A 24,013-nucleotide genomic window follows, 5' to 3' on the forward strand; every position below is an offset into this window, starting at 1 on the left:
TAGTCAATAAAAATGTGTTTGACAAGAATACTTAAAAGGTTCTTTATTGATATAACAATATATTTGTCTCATTAAGGAGAATAAACATATTAGAAAGGGATATAACTCTGTAAGCTCATAAAAAAATTCTAGCACCATAGATGTGCAGCACTAACATTGCTGGTTTAGGGTTTTTTTCACCACAACATAGTTTTTAAAAGTAGTTAAACAGTTTACTCTTTAGTACTGAGTTCATATATAAAAATCATAAGGCCAGCTATGGTTTTTAAAAAAGACTTTCTGCATTCAAAAAAAAACTTTCTGAAAATTAGCCAACTGTTTTTATTTCCATTTAAAAACCTTTCAAATGTAAATTGTTTGAAGGAGATATTAAAAAAAGACAAACATGCACAGTACTAGTGTTAGTAGTGTAATCCCTTTGGCACAAGTAAGCAACAGTTCCTTCAGAAAGAAAAAAATTCCAAAAAAAAAATACCTCGCATAGATCCCACAACAATGTTAAAATGAAGATGGATGCCTTGATAACACTAGAGTTAACCTTGGGAAAGGCAGATGGATAAAGTCAGTTAGTCAGGAATCATTGGACATTGCAAGGGCTTAACTTTAATTTGTGGATTTTGTGGGTTCCACTCTCCAATAAATTTACATCCTTACAAATTATGAAACTCAGTCTTTATCCCCTACTTTTACAAATAAATTCACAAAACTATGTCCCAATGAACATTCAGTCCAAAGTGCTTATTTGTGCAATGAGAATACATTCAAACCACATCAAAGATTGATAATCCATGAAACAGACACCCCCTCCCATTAATCTTCCACAATTTCACTGGTCTTTACATCTCTTGTCGTTTTTCGGATCCAATGTCGAAGTTATCCACAAAGTACTGGCTATCAACGGCCTTTAAATCCTCCAAGGTCGCCTGAAGGTCATCTCCACTGAAGTCTTGACCCAGCATCTGGCTCAGATTCCGCCTGGCGGAAAATGTAACTTGGTCATCGTACGATTGGTCTTTGATTCCCCGGACTTCTGAGGACTCTCCCTCTGTTCCCATGTCTACATCTGTCTCCATGGTTTTGAAGGTCACGATGCTCTCAATGTCAAACATGTTGACATTGGGCTGGTTTCCTTGGTAGTTAGCATCTGGAAGCTCCCCAAGTGATTGACCCTTGACCTGACCCCGATACTGTGGGTCTATGGGAGACTTCAGATGACCCAGGATTGACTTGATATTTTGGTTCTTATTGGTCTTCTGTTTCGTCACTGCCCCCTTTTCAGAAGCAAATGTTTTTCTTGACAGCTCTGCCAACTTGTCAGAGAAGTAAAATGATTTGCTAGAATCCAAAGTCTCAGTGGATGAAGGTCCAGATAGACTAGGCAAAGGAGACTGGAAAGCTCCCTGCTTTTTCCCTTTCTTTGACCTCCTCTCCATGTCTTGCATTGCTGCGGTGTAGGAGGGTGGGGCCTGTTTGACAGATTGTCCTATCGTGGTGTCGTCCCCCATAATGTCCCCTGTAACGACTTGCTCGACAGTCATACACTGTGATATCTGACTTGCAATGGTCACAACTGGCCGAATCAATGTCACTGAGCTGTTGTCCATCTTGAGAGATGAGCCCTGGATGGGAATGGGCATAAAGGACTGCACCGGTAGAACAGATTCCTTCAGCGGCATCATTGATGGCGACTTGAGATGGTATGGAGTAGACGTCTGGAATCGTGGCGACGCCATTGGACTCAGAGCAATTCCGTCGCTCATGACACTGTGTGCCGAGTCAGGTCGACATCCAGAGAGTGATGTATTGGACATGGAGCTGTAGGTAGAATCGCAGACAGAGGAGACGAGCACAGACTGGAGTATAGGACTGTGGCCCACACTGCCGTACCCTGGATCAGAGTGGGGTGTGTGTGCCGTGTTTCGCTCCAAAGACAACTCCCTCTGAATCACATGGCGTTCTACTGATGACTCCCTCTTTTTAGGATTTTCTGTCGACGGAGTGCGCTGACGTCTCAAAGGTCTCTGGGGACTTGCAAACTCCACTCCACCAGCAGTCTTCTTTACAGTCATTTGACTTTCCTTCCCGCTGGCACTTTGCTGTAATGTGGGAGCCTTTTCGATTCTTGGAATCTGGGTGTCAGACAGAGCTTTAGAGGCATCAGTGACAGACTGGGATCTTAAAGGCTTACGGAAATAGTCATCTTCCAGCAACAGTTTTTCATTCCCAGTCCCCAGGGCGAGCGGAAGTTGACGGGCGGAATGAGATCTTTGCGTGGATATCGGCAGAATGGTGGGAGATTGGGCCAGAGGCAGTGGTGAAGGGTTACATGGAATGTTTTGCAGACTTTTACATATCTCCTGCACAGACTCCTGCCTCGACAAACTCCTTGTTCTTGACTTCTCTATGGTTACTGTTGCATCCATTTGTTCACTCAAGCATGACTGGGTCATACTGTCTGTGATGAACTCTGCCACGTCAGGCGGAAGTTCGCTTCCTTGTGAGTCCTCTGTTTTCTGCTGACTTTCCTGTGTTTCCATCTGCTGAAAATAGGTTTTCATTCTCTCATCCAGTTTTGGCTTGTCTTCCAGAAGTCTCTGTTGGGATTTCCTTAAGAGGGAGTTTACTCCAACTGCTGTATCCTGCTTCTGTTTACAGTGTTCTTTTCCTTTTTTGATAATATTGGACGGATCTGGGATGCAAGCATCTTTCAGTGCATCTGATTCTAAATCAGATATATCCGGATAATTTCTTCTCTCTGCCAGCTTCAGTTTATCATCAAATGCCTTGGAAACATCTCTCTGTGAACATTTCTCTTTGTAATCTAAGCTGCATGAAGCTGCTCTTCTGTCCTCCTCCATTGTATAATCTGAATCCTCTTCATTACTAGGAACCCTAGGCGGATACCTTTCTATACTACTGCTTCCCTCAATCGACTGAGAACTCAGCAGCTTTCTCTTTCGACCATAAAAGGAGGGAGTTTCACGGTCCATTGAACACCTACTACCAGGCCTTGATGACACATTTTGTTCGCTGTCTATAATCTTAACCAGTTTTGATGGCTTCTCATCTCCTATGGATGAATCAGAGAGATCGGATATGTTCAGGTTATCCCCAAAGCTGGGACTGGTGATGTCATATTCCGAGAGGGACTCAGTGCGGTTTCTCTCTCTCCTTTGACTTACATCCACTGTGGAGCTACAACACTCTGCTGAGCCATGACTGGACACGGTTGTTAGTGTCGTGGTGACAGATGTCACCGCATCACTTGAAATGGACACCACAGGTGTGGTGCCTAGACCAGGATTCACTGGATTCAGAATAATAATGTTTACTTGAGGAGCTTCTCCACTCTGTACCTTGTTGGCTGGGAAAGCAGCTAGAGCTCCAACTCCAGACATACTGACAGCAGCTTGGGATATCACTGGTGTGGAAACACCCACTTGAAGCTTGGCCTCTCTTTCTCTCTTCTCTTTTAAAAGAGTTGATACTGACTTGGACCGGTCAATTTTTTCGGAGTCTTGCTTTTCTGGATACTTCTGTTCCTTCAGGATTGATGAGACTGTCTTTGCTGGCGACCCTTTTGGACGAATTGGTGTGAATCTGGACCGGTTTTTCTTGGGCGTGGTAGGGGACTGGGGCTCGGATGGAATACTAACAACTGATGGAGAAGACTTCGCAGGAGTGGATGGAAGATTTGAGCTGGTTGTTGTGGTTGGGACTAGCTGGATTGGGGAATCCTTTAAACTGGCACTTGCTGGATTATTAAGCTTAGAAGGTCGGGGAGTCATGAGGAAGAACTCTTTTCCATCCTTGGTGAAAAGAATGGGTTGAGCCTTTTCAGATAGACACAAGCTTCCATCTGAATCAGACAAGAAATCCGGCTCATCCCCACCCACTAGATCTTTTCCACGGAACTGAGAAAATGGGACGAATGCACTGCGGTTTGAGACAGAAGTCGTGGGGATGGCTTGTTCCTTTGGAGGAAAGTTGAGTTGAGTGGATGTGCTTTCTGTGGAAGAAATAGGAGCCATTGTGTTTATAGGTACAGACATGATATTGTTCAATGAAGGTGTTGATGGACATTTGGAATCTAAATTCTCCAGGTTGTCAATGGAAATCCGGTTAGATGACGTGTTTAATAGTACATTTATTGGTGTGTCTTCACTGGAATTGATTAGAACTGTCTCTTGACTGGAATTGATTAGAACTGGATTTGCAGCAGACTCTAGCTTGGCTTTGTAAACACTGGTTTGGTTTGATAATGTTTCTGACAGATGACATGGAATTTGTGAAACTGAGCTCAATGGAGCTTTATCCTCTAATATAGAGGAATCTGTTTTTGGACAGATAGAATCCAACTTGAAAACAGACGACTCTTCTGTAACGGACACAGTCAAAGGTTTGGACACTTGACTTTCAGTTTTAACACTCACAGGTAGTTCCTCCGAAACCTCCATTCTTTCTCTATTAAAATCTTCCACCTTCCAGCTTTCCTCTTTGGACAATCTCTCTTGCAACACCAGATCTTCCACTGACATCATCTCCATTGTATAATCCGACTCTGAATTCCTCCGTACCTCCATATCCACGGACATCCTTCCCACAATGCTTTGCTCATAGATTTGCTGATCCTCTTTTGCAGTAGACTGATGAACAGACACTTCCTCACCTGAACTGGTTCCCCCTCCCTTGTCTAGTCCCTCCTGCGGGGTGATGGATTTTGTCTTTTTCCGTCTGGCGGATGACGTGGATCTTTGACGCTGGGGTCTGACACCATATTCCTGGCTCAGGGACCGTCCGGAGTGTGTCCGGACCTCCGCATCATCCGACTCCTCGAAGATCTTCCGGGGAGACATCAACTCCTGAAATATTATTGTAATGATATTGGTCCTAAAATATGTTGTCTACAGGCCAAAAGACAATAAACTGACTAAGAAATTAGTCAAAATATTAAATTTATATAACTTTGTTATAATGTCTTTAAAAAAAGAAATGAATTTTTAAAAGTGAATTTTAATGACCAATTAGCCTATTATTAACTTACAGTAATTTTCGCCATGATCTAATTCTCGCTTTTTCGCGATCTCTTTTAAATCACAAATAATTGAATACGCACAAATTATATAATGAATCATTTTCTATAGGAAACTTTTTAAATTGCAAATTGAAAATGTTACAGATTTTACCCTTTTTTGCAAATTTTATGACACACAAAAACCCCCCCCCCAGATATACAGTATAAGAGATATAATACACACCTGTTGTCCAGTGGGTGATGTTATGAGTGGGGTCTGCCTCTCCTGTCTCTGCTTGTTTGCGTTGTCTTCCTTCATCTGCTGGAGTTTCTTCTTCTGGCGGCTGACGTGCTCGCGTTCGTGGAGTTTCCGCTGAAGCTGTAGCTGGGTCTCACGGTGTCTATCTCCACCGGTCGTGTTGGAAAACATGGACGACACTGCAAAAGAATGGACTCTTTGTTGGATAGAAATATTTGTATTCATTTTGTACATGTTCTAAATAATCTATTTATCCATCACAATAACTATTGGATCCTGTATGCATTTTTATGATTGAAAATTAGAATATGCACTGATACAGCCACTTATGTAAGACTGACATTAAATTTAAAGTACAGCATATCAATTCATTTTTTATGTGTGTAAAATTGACAAATTTCATGCTCAAAGGTATGCAAAACATTTTTGACTCATTTCCATTGAATAATGACAATAGAATTGAAGAGAGCTACACAACACACCTTTCTGGGCGCCCGCTTCCTCCATGGCTGCTATGACAGTGAAGGCGGACACAGACTTGCTGTTGACATACAGATTGGAGACCAGGAACTCTGCCAGCTCTCTCATGTTGTTAAAACTCTGCTCCAGCAGCTTCATCGCCCACTCCAAAACTAGGTCACAGGAGGCCCGGTTCAGGTGGTCCTCTTCTGTCTTCTCATCCTGCTAAACCAATCAAAGTACTTGTTACAGAAACACCCCACCAATCAACCAATGAAAATTTTTCACACAATTTCTTCTAAAAATTTATGAAACTTTAGAACATTCTACAATATACATCTGAATAGATGTACATATTGTTATAAAGATTCTTGAACTGTTAAAGATGTTGGAAAAACCCTTTAAAAAATTCCTTAGCTTATCAGTTTGCAAAGACAAAATGGGCTGTTATTAAATGAATCAAGAGTTCTCCATTATACCAATCAACCAATGACAACTTTCATATATATATTTTTTTCATGTGTCCCTGTAGCCATTCTCTACCTTCAAAATACCTGATGTGTCTATACCTAGTGTCTCTAAAGTCTTACCTTTTGCTGTGACACACTGACATCTATTTCTGGCAATGATGGTGCTTCCACATCCAGCTTTTTCCTCAGCCCTCCGTAGCAATACGTAAGAATGGGGTCAAGGTCATAACCAAAATACTGACCAGATGAGCGTCGCCCAATGATTGGTTTCTCAAGCATTTTCATGTTATGACACATGCATATACATGTACATGTATCAATTCTTTTGCAATAATGAAATGAGAAATAACCATTTTATTTAAAATTTTAAGTTCAAAAAAGCAATATATCAGGGTAATCCCCTTGAGCTCATGAAACTGTTAACATTGATTAAAATTGTTTGCAAAACTGACAAAATTATCTTTTAACTTGTTTATTTCTGAAAGTCAAAGATGAATCAATTTTTAGGGGCAAAGTTATTACATGTACATATTGAAAGGGAAAACTTTTTACAATGACAAGTATTCGTTAAAAGATGCACATATACATTAAATGGAGGGGAGGGAAGAGAATTTGGAGAAAAGTAAGCAATAAAAAGTCATCAAGCCAGATCTGTTTGACAATTTGCTATGTGTGATAAATTAAAATAGGTAAAGGATATCTGGACTGTCCACGTTGACCCAGTCGCCTCGGTTTGACATTGGGGAACACTGTCTTCATCAGCTTCCCGAAGTCGGCGTTACACAGTGGCACCAAGCTGTGGTTCTCACAGTATTGTCTATAAAACACAGGGGAGGGAGAGAAAGGTTATAACCCATTACCGCCCAAAGATAATCACCATGATCACTAGAATTTGTTTCGTCTCATTTTATCTTATGGAAAATAGACAGCAGATATGAGGCCAAAATCTATTTTATTCCAACCTTATTGTCTCCCTTTAGAATTAAAAATTCTATTTTCATGTTCTCTGGGGGCTTATGCATTTTGTGGGGGGGGGGGGGGGGGTCTATCACTTTAAAACTTGAGTCTTTCAATTCTAAAAGTTCTTATAGTTAGCCATGTTTACAGTTTAATGACTCGATATTTATTGACAGAAAAGGTCAAAGTAATGCTCAAGGTAAAGGGCATATAAAACTCAAGGTCATCCTTCAGCCTTGAGTTAACTTATCATTTTCAAGGTGAAAAAAAAAATAATGAAATGGTTACATTCTTACTTAAAATGTAAAACCTGGCAGCTAGTGCAGTGTTTAACTCATGAAATGGTTAGATAGCTTTTATTAGTACATTAAAATGTACCTTGCAGCTAACGGACCATCCCACCTGCATGACTTACCTGTACTCATCGTAGACTTCCTGTTTGGGCAGACAGATCTCTATGTCCTCCTCCAGGTGTGACTTTATCCAGGTGTAGGCCAGACTCTGCTCCACCCGGTTGGCCTGCTTACAGTAGGGGGTGGGGGTCCTATACCAGAAATAGCAAAGTTAGTAGTCAAACTTAGAATGAACAGCATTGCTACAATACGTATACATACAGGTTTGAGTACCATACTGATCTAATACAGTACCTCAAATGCTTAGAGAATTTAGAGGATTAGTCCATATATCTCTATTCTGATGTGAATAAAATGACATTTACCAGCAAGATAAATAAAACAAGAGGCCAATTGGCCTTAACGGTCACCTGAGTAGCATATATCCAATACACAAACTTGTCATGGAGTCTCATATATGCATCTAATTAATAAGGTTTCATACTGGAGTAGAAAAATTATAAATTTGTAATGACAACCACATTTAATTCAAAAAGAACTGTGAAACCTATAATTTTGGTGAAAAACTAAAAGATCTGGTCTACAAAATAATGAATTCAGTTTTCCTTTTAGGTGTGTGGGAGTAAAGAAGATAATTTTTTAACGTTATATGCATTAACATCTATACATCCATTTTGGCCCTGCCCTAGAGTCAAAACCCATACCCCAGGGGACATGAAAATTAAAATTTCAGTAGAGGACTTCCTGGTAAACATAATTATTAGTCGTTTTTTTTATACAGATGTGTGAGAATAGAGAAGAAGATTTTTAAACATAATATGCATTAACACTTTATTGCCATATTGCCCCCCCCCCCCCCCCCTCATGTCCTGAACCCCTGACCAAGGGGCCATGAATTTCACAATTTAGGTAAAGGAGATTGTGGATATCATAACCATGTATTCAGTTTTTTGCCCACATGTGTGGGAGTAGAGAAAAAGATTTTTTAAGATTTAAATCATTTTTACTATATGACCATATTGGCCCCACCCTAAAGCATGAACACCTAACAGAGGAGTCATGAATTTCACAATTTTAGTAGAGAGCCTCATGGACATCATTATCAGGTATTTAGTTTTTAACAAATATATATGGGAGTAAAGAAGAAGATTTTCTAAGATTTAATACATTTTTACTATTTGGCCATATCGGCCCCACCCTAGAGCCTGAACCCCTGACCGAGGGGTCATGAATTTCACAATTAAGGTAGAGGGCTTCTTGGACATCATAACCATGCATTTAGTTTTTAACAAATATATATGGGAGTAGAGAAGAAGATTTTCTAAAATTTAATACGTTTTTACTATTTGGCCATATCGGCCCCACCCTAGAGCCTGAACCCCTGACCCAGGGGTCATGAATTTCACAATTTAGGTAGAGGGCTTCATGAACATCATAGTCATGCATTTAGTTTTTAACAAATGTATATGGTAGTAAAGAAGAAGATTTTCTAAGATTTAATACATTTTTACTATATGGCCATATTGGCCTCACCCTAGAGCCTGAACCCCTGACCGAGGGGTCATGAATTTCACAATTTAGATTGAGGGCTTCATAGACATCATTATCAGGCATTTAGTTTTTAACAAATATATATAAGAGTAGACAAGAAGATTTTCTAAGATTTAATACATATTTACTATTTGGCCATATTGGCCCCACCCTAGAGCCTGAACCCCTGACCCAGGGGTCATGAATTTCACAATTTAGGAAGAGGGCTTCATGGACATCATAATCATGCATTTAGTTTTTAACAAATATATATGGTAGTAGAGAAGAAGATTTTCTAAGATTTAATACATTTTTACCATATGGCCATATTGGCCCCACCCTAGAGCCAGAACCCCTGACCCAGGGGCCATAAATTTCACAATTTTGGTAGAGGGCCTCATGGACATCATAACCATGCATTCAGTTTTTTCCTCACATGTGTGGAAGTAGAGAAGAAGATTTTTGAAAATTTGGCTTTTTTTGCATATTTGGCCCCGCCCGCGGCACCCCAGGGGTGGTAGAGCCATAAATTTCACAATTTAGATTCTTCTTACCATAGAGATGCTTCACACCAAAAATGGTAACGATTGGCCTGGTAGTTTTCAAGAAGAAGTTAAAAATGTAAAATTGTTAACGCACGACGACGGACGAAGACCAATTGCAATAGGTCACCTGAGTGACTCAGGTGACCTAAAAATTGTATTACCTGTACTTATAAACTGATCGGAAATTAAAAATGTCTTCATTTATAAACTGAATAAGAAATATATGAGTCACTGATAAAACATGTTACGGACATTTACTCACAGGTAGGTTTTTTTTGCAACCTTATGAAATGAGGTCAGTTTTTTTTTTTTTTAAAGTTGCTTATGTGGTCTGAGGCACAGCTGCATTGGAAGAATATATGAATGGAAATTAAATGAGCAATAGCAATTCATCTCAATGATCGCCTAAATAGCTCATTTGCTTTACCTGCGGAGATCTTCAGAGGATGTGTCTCCCGTTGGAAGCTTTAGATACAAGACAAACTTCTCCACATCAGAAAAGTTCCTGACTTCACCCTGCAAAATGAAAATGAAATCTTTATTCAACGGTTCTTTAAGACCAAACTAATAGGTTCTTTTAAATTAAAAAATGTATTGTGCTTTAAATACCGGTATATATTGGGTTATTTTTCAAACAAATGAGCTGCTTACCAAAACTCTCTCAATCTTTCCTTTAGCTTCATTGCTGAAATAAATAACAGAACAGATTGTTCAAAGGACTTTAAAGTACTCACTATAACTTTTCAAATCTCAGTGCCTACGACTTTTTCCTCAAATAAGGTATAATGTCCTAGAGATGTCAATATAATGAATTTCAAGTGCGAATTTGAGTTCAATGAATATCAGACAATCTGTTTCCATGGTCTCAGTGCATAAAGTGATTTATTGTAGAAAGACATGAAATACACAACTGACTCCATGATTAAGTGATAAACAGAGCAGAACACTTTCCAATCTCTAAAACACAGATTTGTTAACCTCTCTATGACTACAATATACAGGAAAATAATTGCCCCCATTTTTGGAGGCCCTCGTTGTCAGCAGGCAAATTCAAAAGTCTCAAATTATCCATTAAAACATAATGCATCTGGGAGAATTCGTGATGAACAAAACCCTTGACAAGTGTAGTAGAATGAAAATAACAAAGGCAAAAATACACCTGTGTATAGTATAAGTGTAAATGTTCAATTTTTGGTCAGCCTTTCAATAACTTTCATTATTGTTACAAACCAAGCATTGCTCTAATTTTCAACCCTAGCTTTCTTATCTAACAAACCTGACTTGACACAATTTTACAAGTTTACCTCTTCATCGGCAATGAGGACGATATCTAGTTAACTGTCCCCCGATTAAGCATTTACTATTTCAGGATGCAAAGCCTAGGGAAATAGTTGTTATCAAGGGGGACAATAAACTTGCTATCATCTGAAGAGTAAGTGAGTATTTTATAATGCTGAAGAAAACTTTATTTATCCACGTAGATTTTCTTAATGATATTAAAAAAATTAGAGTTATCAGACTTTGAATTTAACATAGTGACTTCGTTACACCAGAAGTGTTCCGAACTTAACAATCAAGGAAACTGAATAACGCCGGTGAATAGTTTTGATAACAGTTACTATAGTATTCACAATGGGCAGAAACCGCGGAAAACTTTTCACTGTTTGATAGAATAGCATGTTTATTTGTTGTCATTTTACATAGAAAATATCCACAGTGGTACATAAATATCTAGGCTATATTACAAACTCTGAAGTAATGCACCAACATGACATGCTCGGTAAATGGTTCAAACGAAGAGCTACACTGCTTACTTGAGACAATTTGCATAGATGTTACACATTGCTCCAGAGTCTGTACATTTACATTGCAGAAGTAAACAAATTTTTTTAAATTTCAAAATTTTAAATAAGAGAAAAAGTAAAAACTTCAGCATACGCCCACCTTATGGAGGTCTCCAGTCCATCTCCTATACTGTTATACCTCCCATCGGGCCGCTGCTTTCTGTTTTGTTTCAAATGACATGAATCCCCTCCCATTAACCCAGAATACAGCACTGAATTAGCAGCATGTCCCGGGACGCTAGAGGCGCCCAACTTTATTCTACTTTCGTTTTCAAATCCTACATCACTACAGAGAAGCAAATTACTGGACATGGCATTCAATTAAATGGGGAGGAGGGATATCATGTTTTTTTCGACACATGGCGTCGGATATTATTGTAAATATTTGTATTGAAGATCATTTATTCCAATTTGCGCAAGCGCCAAGTATCGAAGTCCAGTTTAAAGTCGTAAAACCGGATAAAATTGAATTATTCAAATAAGTTTAAATAATAACAACTCAATCAATCAATAAACAACGTATTTGTTGTTTCAAATAATATCGTGGTATTAATTAGGTTAAATGATAAGCTATTTTTAATTATTTGAACGTAAACGAATCTACATACATTTGATTCGCTTTATATTCCAATAGTATCCGTAGATAACCTATTTCACCTTTTTTAATTATAATATTTTACGACTTTTATATTTGCCATAAACCAAAACAAACATGTCAGAGCCACAGTCTCGAAACAATTCTGTAAGTTTGGGTATTTAATCATTAAATGGAATGCAGTATTTATATTGATCCAGTTTTGTAGACTTCCTTTCGATTTATGGTTTTGATGTTAACGGAAAAGTTTGAAATTGACAAACTTTTGATTTAGAAATCAATGAGAAAAACTAACAGTTGCTATGAACGCCATAAATTTTGTACACTGCTAGACATGTATTTTGATTTGAAATGTAATAAGGCTTGGGTTAAAGAGGAGGCAGGTTTTTTTATATATTCATATTCATCACAACAAGACCGGTGTCAAATCTTTCTCTTCTTTTTCTTCAACCAAATATTTTGATTTTCAGAAATACCTGAACGAACCACATATGCATGTACTGCTGGCATGAGATTGATTCTCGTTAGGGACCATTTCTCACCAGTGCATTGTTATTTCATTTTTTGTATGTAATTGTATGTGTTGATAAAATGACATAACAATGCACTTTCGAGAAATGGCCCTTGGTGAGAATCATTCTGTCTCTAGTTATTGTGTCTGTCAATTTTTAAGGATTTTAATCGAAAGTTGATATACTTTCAATTAAATACAACTGTAATTAATAGAAGGGGAACATTTTTTTAAATATCCCAGGAGAAACTCTCAAGAATGATAAAACATTTCTTACGGAGGAAATTGACATCTAGCTCTTGTCCATTCGGAAGTTTTCAGGACACCTTACACAATTTGTTGACATTATCATATGGGATACTTTCATATCATGAAATGGGTTGCCTTCTTTTAGCCATGAATTGAAATTTGACAAGTTAAGGGGGCGTTTCCACAATTTTAAGGCCGGGGTTTGAATCTCAATCTGGTGTGTCATTATACCTTATATTACATTTGCATGGTGCCATTTAACCAACCCCTGGAATAGACGGTTTAACTCCTGCCTGGGGTGATCTTTGAGGGCGAATATTATTTAAGGGGGTAGGAATGTGACAGACCAGTTGGAATACCTGATAGCACCTTACTAGGGGTTCAGGGGGCCTGGGTTGGAATCCATGTCTGGTCCATCATTAGTTCTCCCATTCTGTTTTAAGAATTTTGTTGTGAAATACTCTCTCTGACTTGTCTGGTTGGAATATAAAACTAAAGACTCTTTGAGCATTCTGCATTGCAAATGTCAAGGTTTTGTCAATTTAAGGTTTTCCGATCCTCAGCCTCAAATTTTTTTTTTCATCATAAAAGTGTCATAGCTGTCCTTAAAAACTTTATAAATGAAATAAAATAAAAAGAAATTTTTGGATGGTATCCATGCATTAATCAGCATTATACAAAGTTACTGCAATTTGGGCCATGATGGATATAATGGAATAAATATCCAAGTTGAGATCAAATTTTAAAAAAACAAAAACAAAAACGGTTATACTGGTGCATCAGTGGCTCGAACCCCTTTACTTTTTTTTTCTTTGAAGCTACTAAGCCAAGCAGTTCATTGAATATATAGCTGTGTGTACAGTAATATTAAGACTACAATACTAATTAAACTTGCCTAAATAAAAGCTAGATTTATGGTACAAATTAAAAAAAATCCGGATTAATATGAGTTATTGAACATTGCTGAGGATTGGAGATCATAATGTTAAAAAATTGTTCTTTACGATGTATCAAGAATTTTCAAATGAATAAACTTCATAAAAGATTTATAGAAGAAGATAGATGTTTTCTGAATCATTATAAATCTATGTAAGGAATTTGCAAAAATATGCAGTTTAAAATATTCTTGTATTATATATGTACAGGCTAAACAGTCTAGTAGACCAGTGTCAGGGAGACAGTCCTCTCACTCTGTGAAGAACACCAATGTCCCCGCCAGGAGTGGATCCGGGAATTTATCCTCCTCCAGGGGTGGATCTGGTATCAGGGATCTGGCAAGCAAGGAGGAGGAATACAAGTAAGAGTAATCACCCCTACCTGAATCATTAGAAAAATTAATACCTGTGCTTAGCCTTACAAAATGTGTAGTCAGAGCCAGCCTACTACACTAACTGTAGATTCATAATTGAAAGTGGGGAAATAATATCCACGCAAAAATGCAAGAAGTACAGCTTGCGGATTTTAAAATCCTGTTGTATTTTTTTGATGATCTAAACTACATAAAACTATGACAAAAATTTAACATTAACGATTTTATATTCTTGCGATTTGATGGAAAATGGTTGAATCGCGGAATTAAGTACACACGTAAAGTTAGGAATCTACAGTATTCAAGTTAGTAGCACTAGTAGTTGCTCTGTCCTTATAGCAAAGTACCGATATACTGTAAGTACTGAGACTAAAAGCAGTGGACCATCATGGATATGATTTAAAAACTTTTCAGAGTACAGTCAGTAGACAAAAGTTTAATCTGAGTAAAAGATGCCTTTTTCGTTTTTAAGTAACACATTTCAATTATTTTCTTTAGGAAATTGAATGCAGCATTAGAGGCAAAAACAGCCAATCTAGTGGCAGAAGCAGAAGAAGTCTTGGTAAGTGTTTCATTGACTACTGGTATCTCGGGGTGGGGGATTTTTCTAAGATCTTCTTTTGGTAACTTATTACCACAGGATTTAAATTGGTTTGTTAAATCTGAATATTGTAGTTTGCATATATTTTGATTTGCTTTTGTGGGTCATATTGTTAAGTCTTGTAAATTCTATAAACTTTAGAAAATTTCTTAGCAAACTGTATTCAGGGTTATTTTTCCCCCCATGTTATTTTTACCCTTCTTCACAATTTTGCTCTGTCTTTATTAGACCAGTTATCTGAGTAATTGAATTGAATTCGCCTAACAAAGTGGTGTTTAAAGAGAGATAATTTAATAAAGACATTGGAATTCACCCACAGACAACGAAGGCCAAAGGAGCAAAAATAAAACAGAGGCGAATATTTTTACTGTGTACAGTAGTTGTAATTTTGTTGATTTTACTTTCAGAGAGAACAAGAATCAGTGCTTTCAAAGTCTCGTCTTCTTGACAACATCAATTCTGAAGAGTTCCTCAAGTGAGTAGTGTAAGCCATTGTTAGGTGGAGTTTTCTCTTACAGTACTTTAACAATGTATGCTTTAGATAAGAGGCAATCTGGATTTTATTCATCGAGCCCAGTACAGAAAAACAGACTATTTATAAGCCAAGCACAAGGGACATTTGATTTTGATTCTTCATAAGCGAAAAACTGTTACAAACTTATCAGATTTTAATACATGTATCCTTCTTAAAATTAGGTTATGAAACTGGCTTTGCTTAAAGGGTAAATTTGCTCTTAGTGTGTGTTTAATTACAGCGACTTTATTTTGCAATATGATAAAAGTAACTTGATTTGCAAAGACTGATTTTCATGATGAAGGTTTTTTCTACATATGTGTTGTTATGCTACAAAGGCTGGTTTGTGGCAAGAAATATTCACTTGCTTTATTGTAAGTAAAAGGCCTTCATGCTTCACAGGATTTGCCGTTTATTTCTTAATAAACCATAACTGTATTTATTTTTAGAGAATTTGATGATGATATCACAGGACCAAATGAGAACACTGAAACCTCACCAAAGGTATTTACACATCATGTGTTGATAGTTGTATTGATCAATGTTAAACATATCATGAGAAGTATCAGCTGGTCTCTGCACCATATTTTTCTGTTCATAAAATAACCACCAAAATCTGTGTCAAGGAAAATTAAGTTGGATTACCATAATATTAAAAATGTTTTCTTCTTTTAAACCTCATTTAGACATGTTTTTTTTTTTCAGCCATCCTCAAGACCTAGTTCTAAAATGACCAATCAGATTCGACCTCTGTCAACCAATCAAAGTCGAGCACAGTCCAAAACCAAACGTCCAATTTCTGCAAAGTAAGTGATTTCTGCAAAATTTCTTCTCTGCAAAGAAGAAATGATTTTAAAAATCACACCAAAAGCCTTACTGTGTATAGGACTTGCTCATATCAAAATTACAAACCTCCTGCTAGATTAGAACTCGAAAGAAGAATAAAATTATTCGTTTAATTAGGGCCCCGCAAGGATTAAATTGCGGATGCCCTATAGTAATCACTCTGTCCGTCCGTCCTTCTGTCCGTCCGTCTGTCACTCTTCTGTCCACAAATTTTCTGTTTTTGTCTAATAACTTTTTTTATGGTTGCCCAATCAAGTTCAAATTTGGTATGGTAGTTCAGTAGGCAGAAATACATATTTTGATGCTAAGTTTGGTTCTCTATGTCTTCTGGTTTGGAGCTGGGGTGGTGGGGTAGATTTCTTAACTATGCATAAGAATGAATGGGCAAAGAGAGATAACTGCTGAGAATGTTACCATCCCTGTATACTTGGAAGGCTGTGCAATATTTGTCCTTTGGGATTAATTAACCTTCCACAGGAAGAAAATCCTAAGCTTTATCTTTATCTGTCACATTGAGATTAATTAATGCACTGCCTGTGTCTGCAAATGAACTTTGTTTTTCAATTTTGAATGATGTCTAGTATTGTGTACATTCTTTGAAATATGGATTTAAAACATAATATTCATACTTTATTTTGGTTAAAATACTGTACACAATGATTTATGATAATTTTATTGAATTCTAAAATCAAGATATATATTAAGATATCCCTTTTCACTATTTTAATTTTTAATTATTTATTTTATTTTTTACTGCCTTTATGCTGTTAATTTTAACAGGTAATCAGATAATTGTCATTTCTGAAAAAAAAAATGTTATTGTAAATTTAGAAGAAAAGGATGAAAGATCAGAACAATTAATCCCCTGGGATTAATTATCTTGCCTGCTGCAGAAAATTTAGAGGCTTATCTCTATCTGTCATATGAAGATAAATGAACACCTTTGTTTGCAACTGATGTTTGTTTTGAAGTTGAGGTCAACCCTGGGTGATACAATGTATTTGCATTCACTGAAGGCTTGCATTTTATAAAACACGTACCTGTTTAAGTCTTTTTTAAATACATATTTAATTTAGTTTTTTTATAAGACATGAGGTTATCCCTGTTTTATGCAGATACAAGGTTACTATTTAGAGTTTTTGGATATTCAGGAATTATCTTGAAATTTTAAAAATACAGTTGTTACTTATAATTTTCATATTTTTTTTTACCACCTTATATATATTGCAGTTCTTTACATCTTATGCCGGGCATTTATTTTTCATCATTGTTAATATAAAGAGGATGGAATTCAAAGTTTTTTTCACTTCTCTATATTTATTGTCATACCGGGGCCCTTCCTGACTGGTCAGTTTTCTAGTTTTGAACTTTTCTCTTTTGAAGATCACGACCTCGCAGTACAAAATCAAATATAGCTGATGATGTAGCGGTCCCTGACGAAACCTTCATGACAGACTTCAAGAACTTCTCCCTACAGAATACGGTGGCCAACATAGAAGGTCAGATGGACAGCGGTGATCTCCCTTTGGACGAGGATGATGACGTTATACCGCAGGCTGCTGCTGACATGGGAACAGGTACACTTGTTATTGTGTATACAGTAATTTTCAGGAATATATAATTTCGCTTTTTTAGCAATTTCTTTTACATTGCAAAATATCAGTACACAGAAACTTCATCCTATATGTTTTGCTATAAGACAATTTTTAAATGGCAAAAAATGAGTGATGCAAATTAATAAAAGCTACTGGTACGCATTTTTGCAAATTTTGTGACAAGTGAATTATATAAAAAACCAGTTATAGAGTAGAATTAGATAATGTTCAACCCATAGTAACAGTGGTATACTTTGTAGATTTGTTTTTACCCGTTTTGAGTTTTGAGTATTTGTACTGAATTTATTTATTGTGCTCCAGGGCTTTCAATAAATTTTAATAAAAAAGGTATTATATTCATTTGAAGAGGTGTGATGAGTTAATTCCAGAAGTTTATTTTCCAAATACTTATAAAGATTAAAGAGGGAAATGACTATTCTTATCATTGAACCCCATGCTCTCTCCCTCATACAAAGCCTTAAATTACCCTAATATCATTTTATATTGATAGTTTTGGAGAATTTTTGAATTGTTTTTTCGTACAAAGTGTTAATTGCTTTTTTTTTTACAGAGGCAACCATCCGTTTTCTAAAGGCTAAGTTACGTGTCATGCAGGAAGAGGTTGACAGACTGTCACAGGAATGTAACAAAAAGGTAAGATGTAATAAAAAGGAAGAATATAGGATTACTGTTACAAATGTAAAACCTAGACAGACTGTCACAGGAATGTAACAAAAAAGTAAGGTGTAATAAAATGTAACAAACATTATTTAGATGTAACTGAAAAGTAAAATGTAACAAAAGATGCCAATATATTAGAATAACTGTTACAAATTGTAAATCCAAGACAGACTGTCAAAGAAATGTAACAAAAAGATGAGATGTAATAAAAAGGTAAAACGTAACAAAAAGGTAAAATGTAGCAAAAACGTTGTCTAAGAATAATGAAAAACTGGCAAGGTTAGATTGAGCTAGACAGACTGTCAAATGAATTTTTAGTTGAAAATGTTTGTTGAGTGAAGTCACAAAATTAAATGTTTGTATTCATAGGACAAAGTTACATATCCTTAGAACTGGGTTTTACAAGTCCACAAAAATTTATACCCAAGCTAGAGTATTAATGAAATCACAAAGTGAGTTTTATCTTTGCTTAAAATTATTTATTAGGTTTCAGGTTCGAGGTACATGCATAGTTTACTGAATTTGGTTAAACTAATTAACCTAAAGGTATTATTTGCTTTACAGGATGAGACAAACGCAGGTTTATCTTCCCGCATTAAAGAGTTGGAGGAAGAAAGGGGTCGTCTTCACAGAACAAATGCATCGCAGCAGTCACAGATGGATAAATACAAAAAAATGGCGGAGGAAGCGCGGAGTAAATCAGAGAGTATGGAAGGACAGCTAACTGCCGTTCGCAAGGTACATAGAAATAGAGAGTATAATGGTAGATGATGCCTGCAGAGTACATTGAAAATAGAAAGTAGAATGTTGCTATTCAATATAGTTGCATAAGTAAACTAAGTTAATCAATGTTCAGTTTACTTGTATTTATTAGCTCACCTTAGCTGAAACCATAATATTAAAAAAGAGCTCCTATTATGGGAAATTACTCTCAGTTGGGAAAAAATTCAAGAGAGATGACTGTAATTCATTGTATAAGAGATCAAATGCAGGGGCAATTCTATATCCAGAGTACTTTATTTCCATTGCCCTTAATGATGTTTTCTAAAAGAATATTAGTAATTATAGTGATGTTGTTGTTTTTAATCTTATAAGATACTTACACTAACTTTAAACTGATTGATGTAAACATTTCACAGGAATTGGAGCAGTTGAAGCGACAACAGAAACAACAGACAACTTCCCAGAGTGCAACAGAAGTTCGACTGAATCGAGCGCTGGAAGAAATAGAGAAATACAAAGAACAGCTGTCCAAACACAAGTCTTCATCTAGGGTAGGGGTCATTTGGGGACATATACCATATTCTGTATAGATTTCTTGTTTCATGCGAGAATGGGATTCTGCTATTCCGCTGTTTTATATCAGATTGCAAGAGTATAAAATCAAGAGCTACAAACTGTTGTCATGGTTTTAAATAGTTCACATTAAACTGTTACATACAGTAAACCAAACTTTATTTGGGTGCGAAAAATTTCAGCAAGTTTTGTGAGAGCTTTGTCGTTGTGAATTTTTCTCGCTGCAAACCAGTCCTTGGCATATGACTGTAATAACAAAAAGTATGTGGATGAGGCTTGGTCATGAAAAAAGTTACCATTAACAATTAAGGTTATCTCAGGTTAATTGCGAAAAAGATTTGTCACAAATTAAAGTTGGTTTACAGTAAATAAATATGGGGTTTTAAAATTTGCTAGGTATGCTTCTTGCAGTTTTATGCATATAGTAATTTCCCACAAGTAATGAGGAGATTACAGTATCTTCAAATATATATATATTATTATATAACGGTATATCTCTTCTTTTGAGTTTATACTCACTTGGCTATTTTTATGATCTACAAACTTCCAGCAGTTCATATGCGGTCTTCCATATTTTACTAGGAATCCACAGAGCAAGAGAGGAAGAGACTGGAGCAGTTAGTGGCCGACAACAAGAGACTCGAGAAACAGAAGAACGAGCTGATGGCCGGCTTCAAGAAGCAACTCAAACTCATTGACGTACTCAAAAGACAAAAGGTGAGATTGTTTTGCTCCAACTCATAGATGTACTTAAAAGAAAAGAAGTGAAGTGCTTTATGCTCAAACTCATAGCTGAATTCAAGAGACAGAAGGTGTTCTTTATACTCAAACTCATAGATGTACTTAATATATATAAATTTTATGCATAAAGTCATAAATGTACTCAAGAGACAGAGAATGAGCTGCATAACACTCGAATTTGAAGATGAGCTGACAAGTTCAAATATTCTCAACTCACAAGCAAACTCAAAAAGTTCTTTTTATTCTACTCATGTACAAACTTGAGAAACAATTCTCATACCATATATCCGGTAATTTTCACGATGATCTAATTTTTGCTTTTTTTCGCGATGTCTTTTAAATCGCAAATTTTTGAATACGCAGAAATTATATTCTGTATAATTTTTTATTTCTGTAAGAAACTTTTTTAAAATGCAAAAAATGATCATGACTGGCGCAAATTAAAAATGCTACACATTTTCCCCATTTTCGCAAATTTTCTGACACGCGAAAAAAAACTCAGACAACAATGTTTGTAATGTATGTACTCATTCATTCAATGACAGACTCAAAAGTTCTAATAATTAACTCATACTTAGATTCAAAAGTTTTGATACTCATTCGGTATACATTTAACTCAAAACAAAACATAGAAATTGAGGGTGGAGTTCTGATACTGAACTGATTAACTAAACTAATTATAAACTAATTATAAACTAATTAGAATAAGACTTGTAAGTCCACTCTTTTATAAATTATACTCTATAAAAACATATATTAGAGATGCGGTTTTACAAGTCTACTTTTAAAAGAACTCTGAAGAAAAGGAAAGAGCTTGAAGACAAAAATTGCTTGAAATATTATATTATGGATAACGTTTTGAAACTGTTTTTAACAGCTACATGTAGAATTACTTTTCCATTTTGTAGATGCACATAGAAGCAGCTAAGATGTTGTCATTTTCTGAGGAGGAATTTGTGAAAGCCTTGGAGTGGGGAAGTTAGAGACCGGTGTATACATGTGTGTTGTATGTTATTGTGTATGTTAGTGACTGGTGTATACATGCACGTGTGTGCTGTATGTACTCTGTATGTGTCAAAAGACGTCTACATATCTGATACAGTAGTATGGGTAGATTTTATATTGTTGAAAAAAAACATAAATAAAATAGTCAAAAAAATTTATGAATTTTTTTTTCTTTATGTGTTGAATATATATACTTGTGAGAATTGAATTTGATTGAATGGGAGGGAAATAAATGCATTCGGCCTTAGCTGAAGAAAAAAGAAAACTGTTTAAGGTACCTCACTACACATAGTCTTATACTTTTTAAGACACTACATCACAAGATGGGGATTTAAACATTTTGTTAAAATGTTTATATCGTTCGATTGGGTTGTAGAATGTTGTAGCTCAGTGGTTAAAGTATTGGGCTTCTGAACTGCAGATTATGAGTTAGAATCCACCTGGAGCTTTTGTTCATGTTTACTGAATTAAATTTTTGAAAATGTAATTCTTCATCCAAAATTGCTCATTTGTTTGTCTATTGGACTGAAATACTTCTTATCAATTATGATATCTCTCTTACAAGTGATTTTCTGCTGATTGGAGAAAATATTTGAAGGTGTAGTGAGCCACCTTAACATTTAAGCAAAATTATAATATCCCAGTAATGAGTATGCTGAGTGCAGGATAGCACTTGCTTGTACATGTACATATATATGTACCCCTAATATGTCCGTTGGGATTCCTTTAGTTTTCTGATTACATATTTTCATACCATACTTTTATTTTTGAAGCTATTGAAATTCACTGAGTTCCATCAAGATGGGTATTATAGGTTCAAAGGTTGTTATCGATAAATAGTATATTATGTATAGTGAAATGCAGGGACTTCATGTTCAAATCCAGAATTTTTTCGGGGGGGGGGGGGCGAGGCCCAATTTTTGGTAACTTTACTATGTGGGACTTAAAAAGTTTGTTGTTGTTCTTCTTCTTTCCAGAGGGAGGGGTATGGGCTATCCCTCCCTCTACCACTACCACTACCCTGCCCCAATTTATTATTTTCTTGTGTATGATCTTGACTTGAGGGGGTAGCAAAATTATTAATTGGAGAATTAACTCAATAAAACTGATTTATAGATACAAACAATCTTGTTCTTCTTGATGGACTTTTTTAACTCCAACTTCTCTGGCCTTTCTTAAAGAACTCGTTTTTTTTCAATTTTAAGAGAGGCCCGATATTGGCCGGGATACTGCATGCTATTTTTCCCGCGGGGAGGTGTGGTTGGGATAAAGATTTTGTTTAGTAACCTTACTATGTGGTGGCCAGGGGGTCAAAGCGAAGTTGTGTATGTAACACATGTTGAAAAAAATGGACAAAAAACTTAGCAATATAGACAACTTGGAATCCAGGCTGACTAAAATAGAGGGTATCTTTAAACGGTTTGACGTCGTAGAAAACAAAGTGGCAAAATGTGAGACTTCTGTCTGTGAATTAGCAAGAGAAATGAAGGAAGTGCGGAACTTCATATCGAGATGGATAAGGGCATGAGCGGTTTAAGCAACCTGTTTGACGGTGCGGCAAAAGAGATGAAGGAAATCCAAAAAGAAGTAAAAAGAGAAACAAAAAACATGAAGAACGATGTGACAGATGTGAAAACGACATTAAATTCAAATATAACCATTTTAACAAGAGCTTGGACTTTGTGTAGTTGTGACAAACAGCAATGTGACGTAGGCATGTTTATTTCATCCTTGGCCACTAGCCATGGCTCATTGAATTCAACAAGATGTGTCTTGCTTTTGAGCTAAGACTACTCAATCTGTGCATATTTCGCTTGAAACCAGCGCCATTTTTAACTTGTTTTGACGCAAGAAATAGATAGCTACGTCCAACCGAAAGTCTAAGGTCTTGTTAAAATGGTTCTTAATTCAAATAGTAATGCGATATAGGCCGTATTAACGCCGAGCTGGAAGAGGTACGTGATGAGCTAAAGGAGGATATGCTGGATCTCCGATGTCGTTCCACGAGAGACAACTTACTCTTCTGTGGCATACCGGAAGAAGAAGAAGAAGCAGAAGATTGTGAGGAGACGGTGAGAAAGTCCATGTGCGACAAGATGCGTGTCCGAAAAGAAATTAATTTTGAAAGAGCGCACAGAATTGGACGAAAATCTACTAGTCCAAATACGCAACTACGCAATATCGTCGCCAAATTCTCGCACTTTAAAGGCAGAGAGTTAGTGAGAAAGCAGGCTCAAAAAACGCTAAAGGAGACCAATTGTTACTACTATGTTCAGGAACAGTTTCCTGACGAGATCGACCAGCGCAATAGAGCCCTATTTCCAGTGATGCGGGAAGCGCGCAGACGGAACGAGAGAGTACGGCTAATGCGGGACGGACTTTTCATCGAAGGAGTCTAGTGTACGCCGCGAGCGAACCAACCCGCGCATCAACCCACTGTGTCACCTAGCCACCGTCAGGATCGCAAACGCCCGAGGGTAGGATCCAGTTAGGACAGATAAGAGGGCCAGGGACCTACATGTGCGGAGAGTGAGTTTAAGTTAAAGTTTCTTAATTGGAACATTAATGGGGGACTTGAGAAAAAACTTAATGACCCTCCTTTTTTAAACTTTATATGTACATACGATTTTATATTTTTG

At 36.6% G+C, this 24,013-nt stretch overlaps 2 protein-coding genes across 3 annotated transcripts; one reads left to right on the forward strand and one right to left on the reverse strand.

Annotated features, from left to right (window-relative positions):
• LOC105328126 (uro-adherence factor A) lies at window positions 1-11,841 on the reverse strand. Of its 2 annotated transcripts, none has more exons than XM_011428895.4 (9): window positions 11,532-11,841; window positions 10,239-10,272; window positions 10,015-10,103; window positions 7,575-7,703; window positions 6,903-7,019; window positions 6,323-6,407; window positions 5,756-5,954; window positions 5,259-5,452; window positions 1-4,862 (listed from the first exon to the last, which is right to left on the reverse strand). In XM_011428895.4, exons 1-9 carry the CDS (start codon window positions 11,741-11,743, stop codon window positions 837-839), a joined length of 5,085 nt encoding a protein of 1,694 aa, XP_011427197.3. In that variant the 5' UTR covers window positions 11,744-11,841; the 3' UTR covers window positions 1-836. The 2 variants fall into 2 exon arrangements, with proteins under 2 accessions (XP_011427197.3, XP_011427196.3); XM_011428894.4 differs by having other exon boundaries at window positions 5,756-5,957.
• Window positions 11,842-12,113: 272 nt separating this feature from the next.
• LOC105328125 (testis-expressed protein 9) lies at window positions 12,114-21,499 on the forward strand. Its single transcript, XM_066087893.1, has 12 exons — window positions 12,114-12,173; window positions 13,932-14,083; window positions 14,594-14,657; window positions 15,104-15,171; window positions 15,660-15,714; window positions 15,916-16,016; window positions 17,440-17,633; window positions 18,223-18,305; window positions 18,897-19,070; window positions 19,472-19,606; window positions 20,211-20,345; window positions 21,278-21,499. The coding sequence occupies exons 1-12, from the start codon at window positions 12,144-12,146 to the stop codon at window positions 21,350-21,352; spliced, it is 1,266 nt and encodes a 421-aa protein (XP_065943965.1). The 5' UTR covers window positions 12,114-12,143; the 3' UTR covers window positions 21,353-21,499.
• Window positions 21,500-24,013: the final 2,514 nt, after the last annotated feature.

This window comes from Magallana gigas, chromosome 1 (assembly GCF_963853765.1).
Source record: "Magallana gigas chromosome 1, xbMagGiga1.1, whole genome shotgun sequence".
NCBI classification, from domain to species: domain Eukaryota; kingdom Metazoa; phylum Mollusca; class Bivalvia; order Ostreida; family Ostreidae; genus Magallana; species Magallana gigas.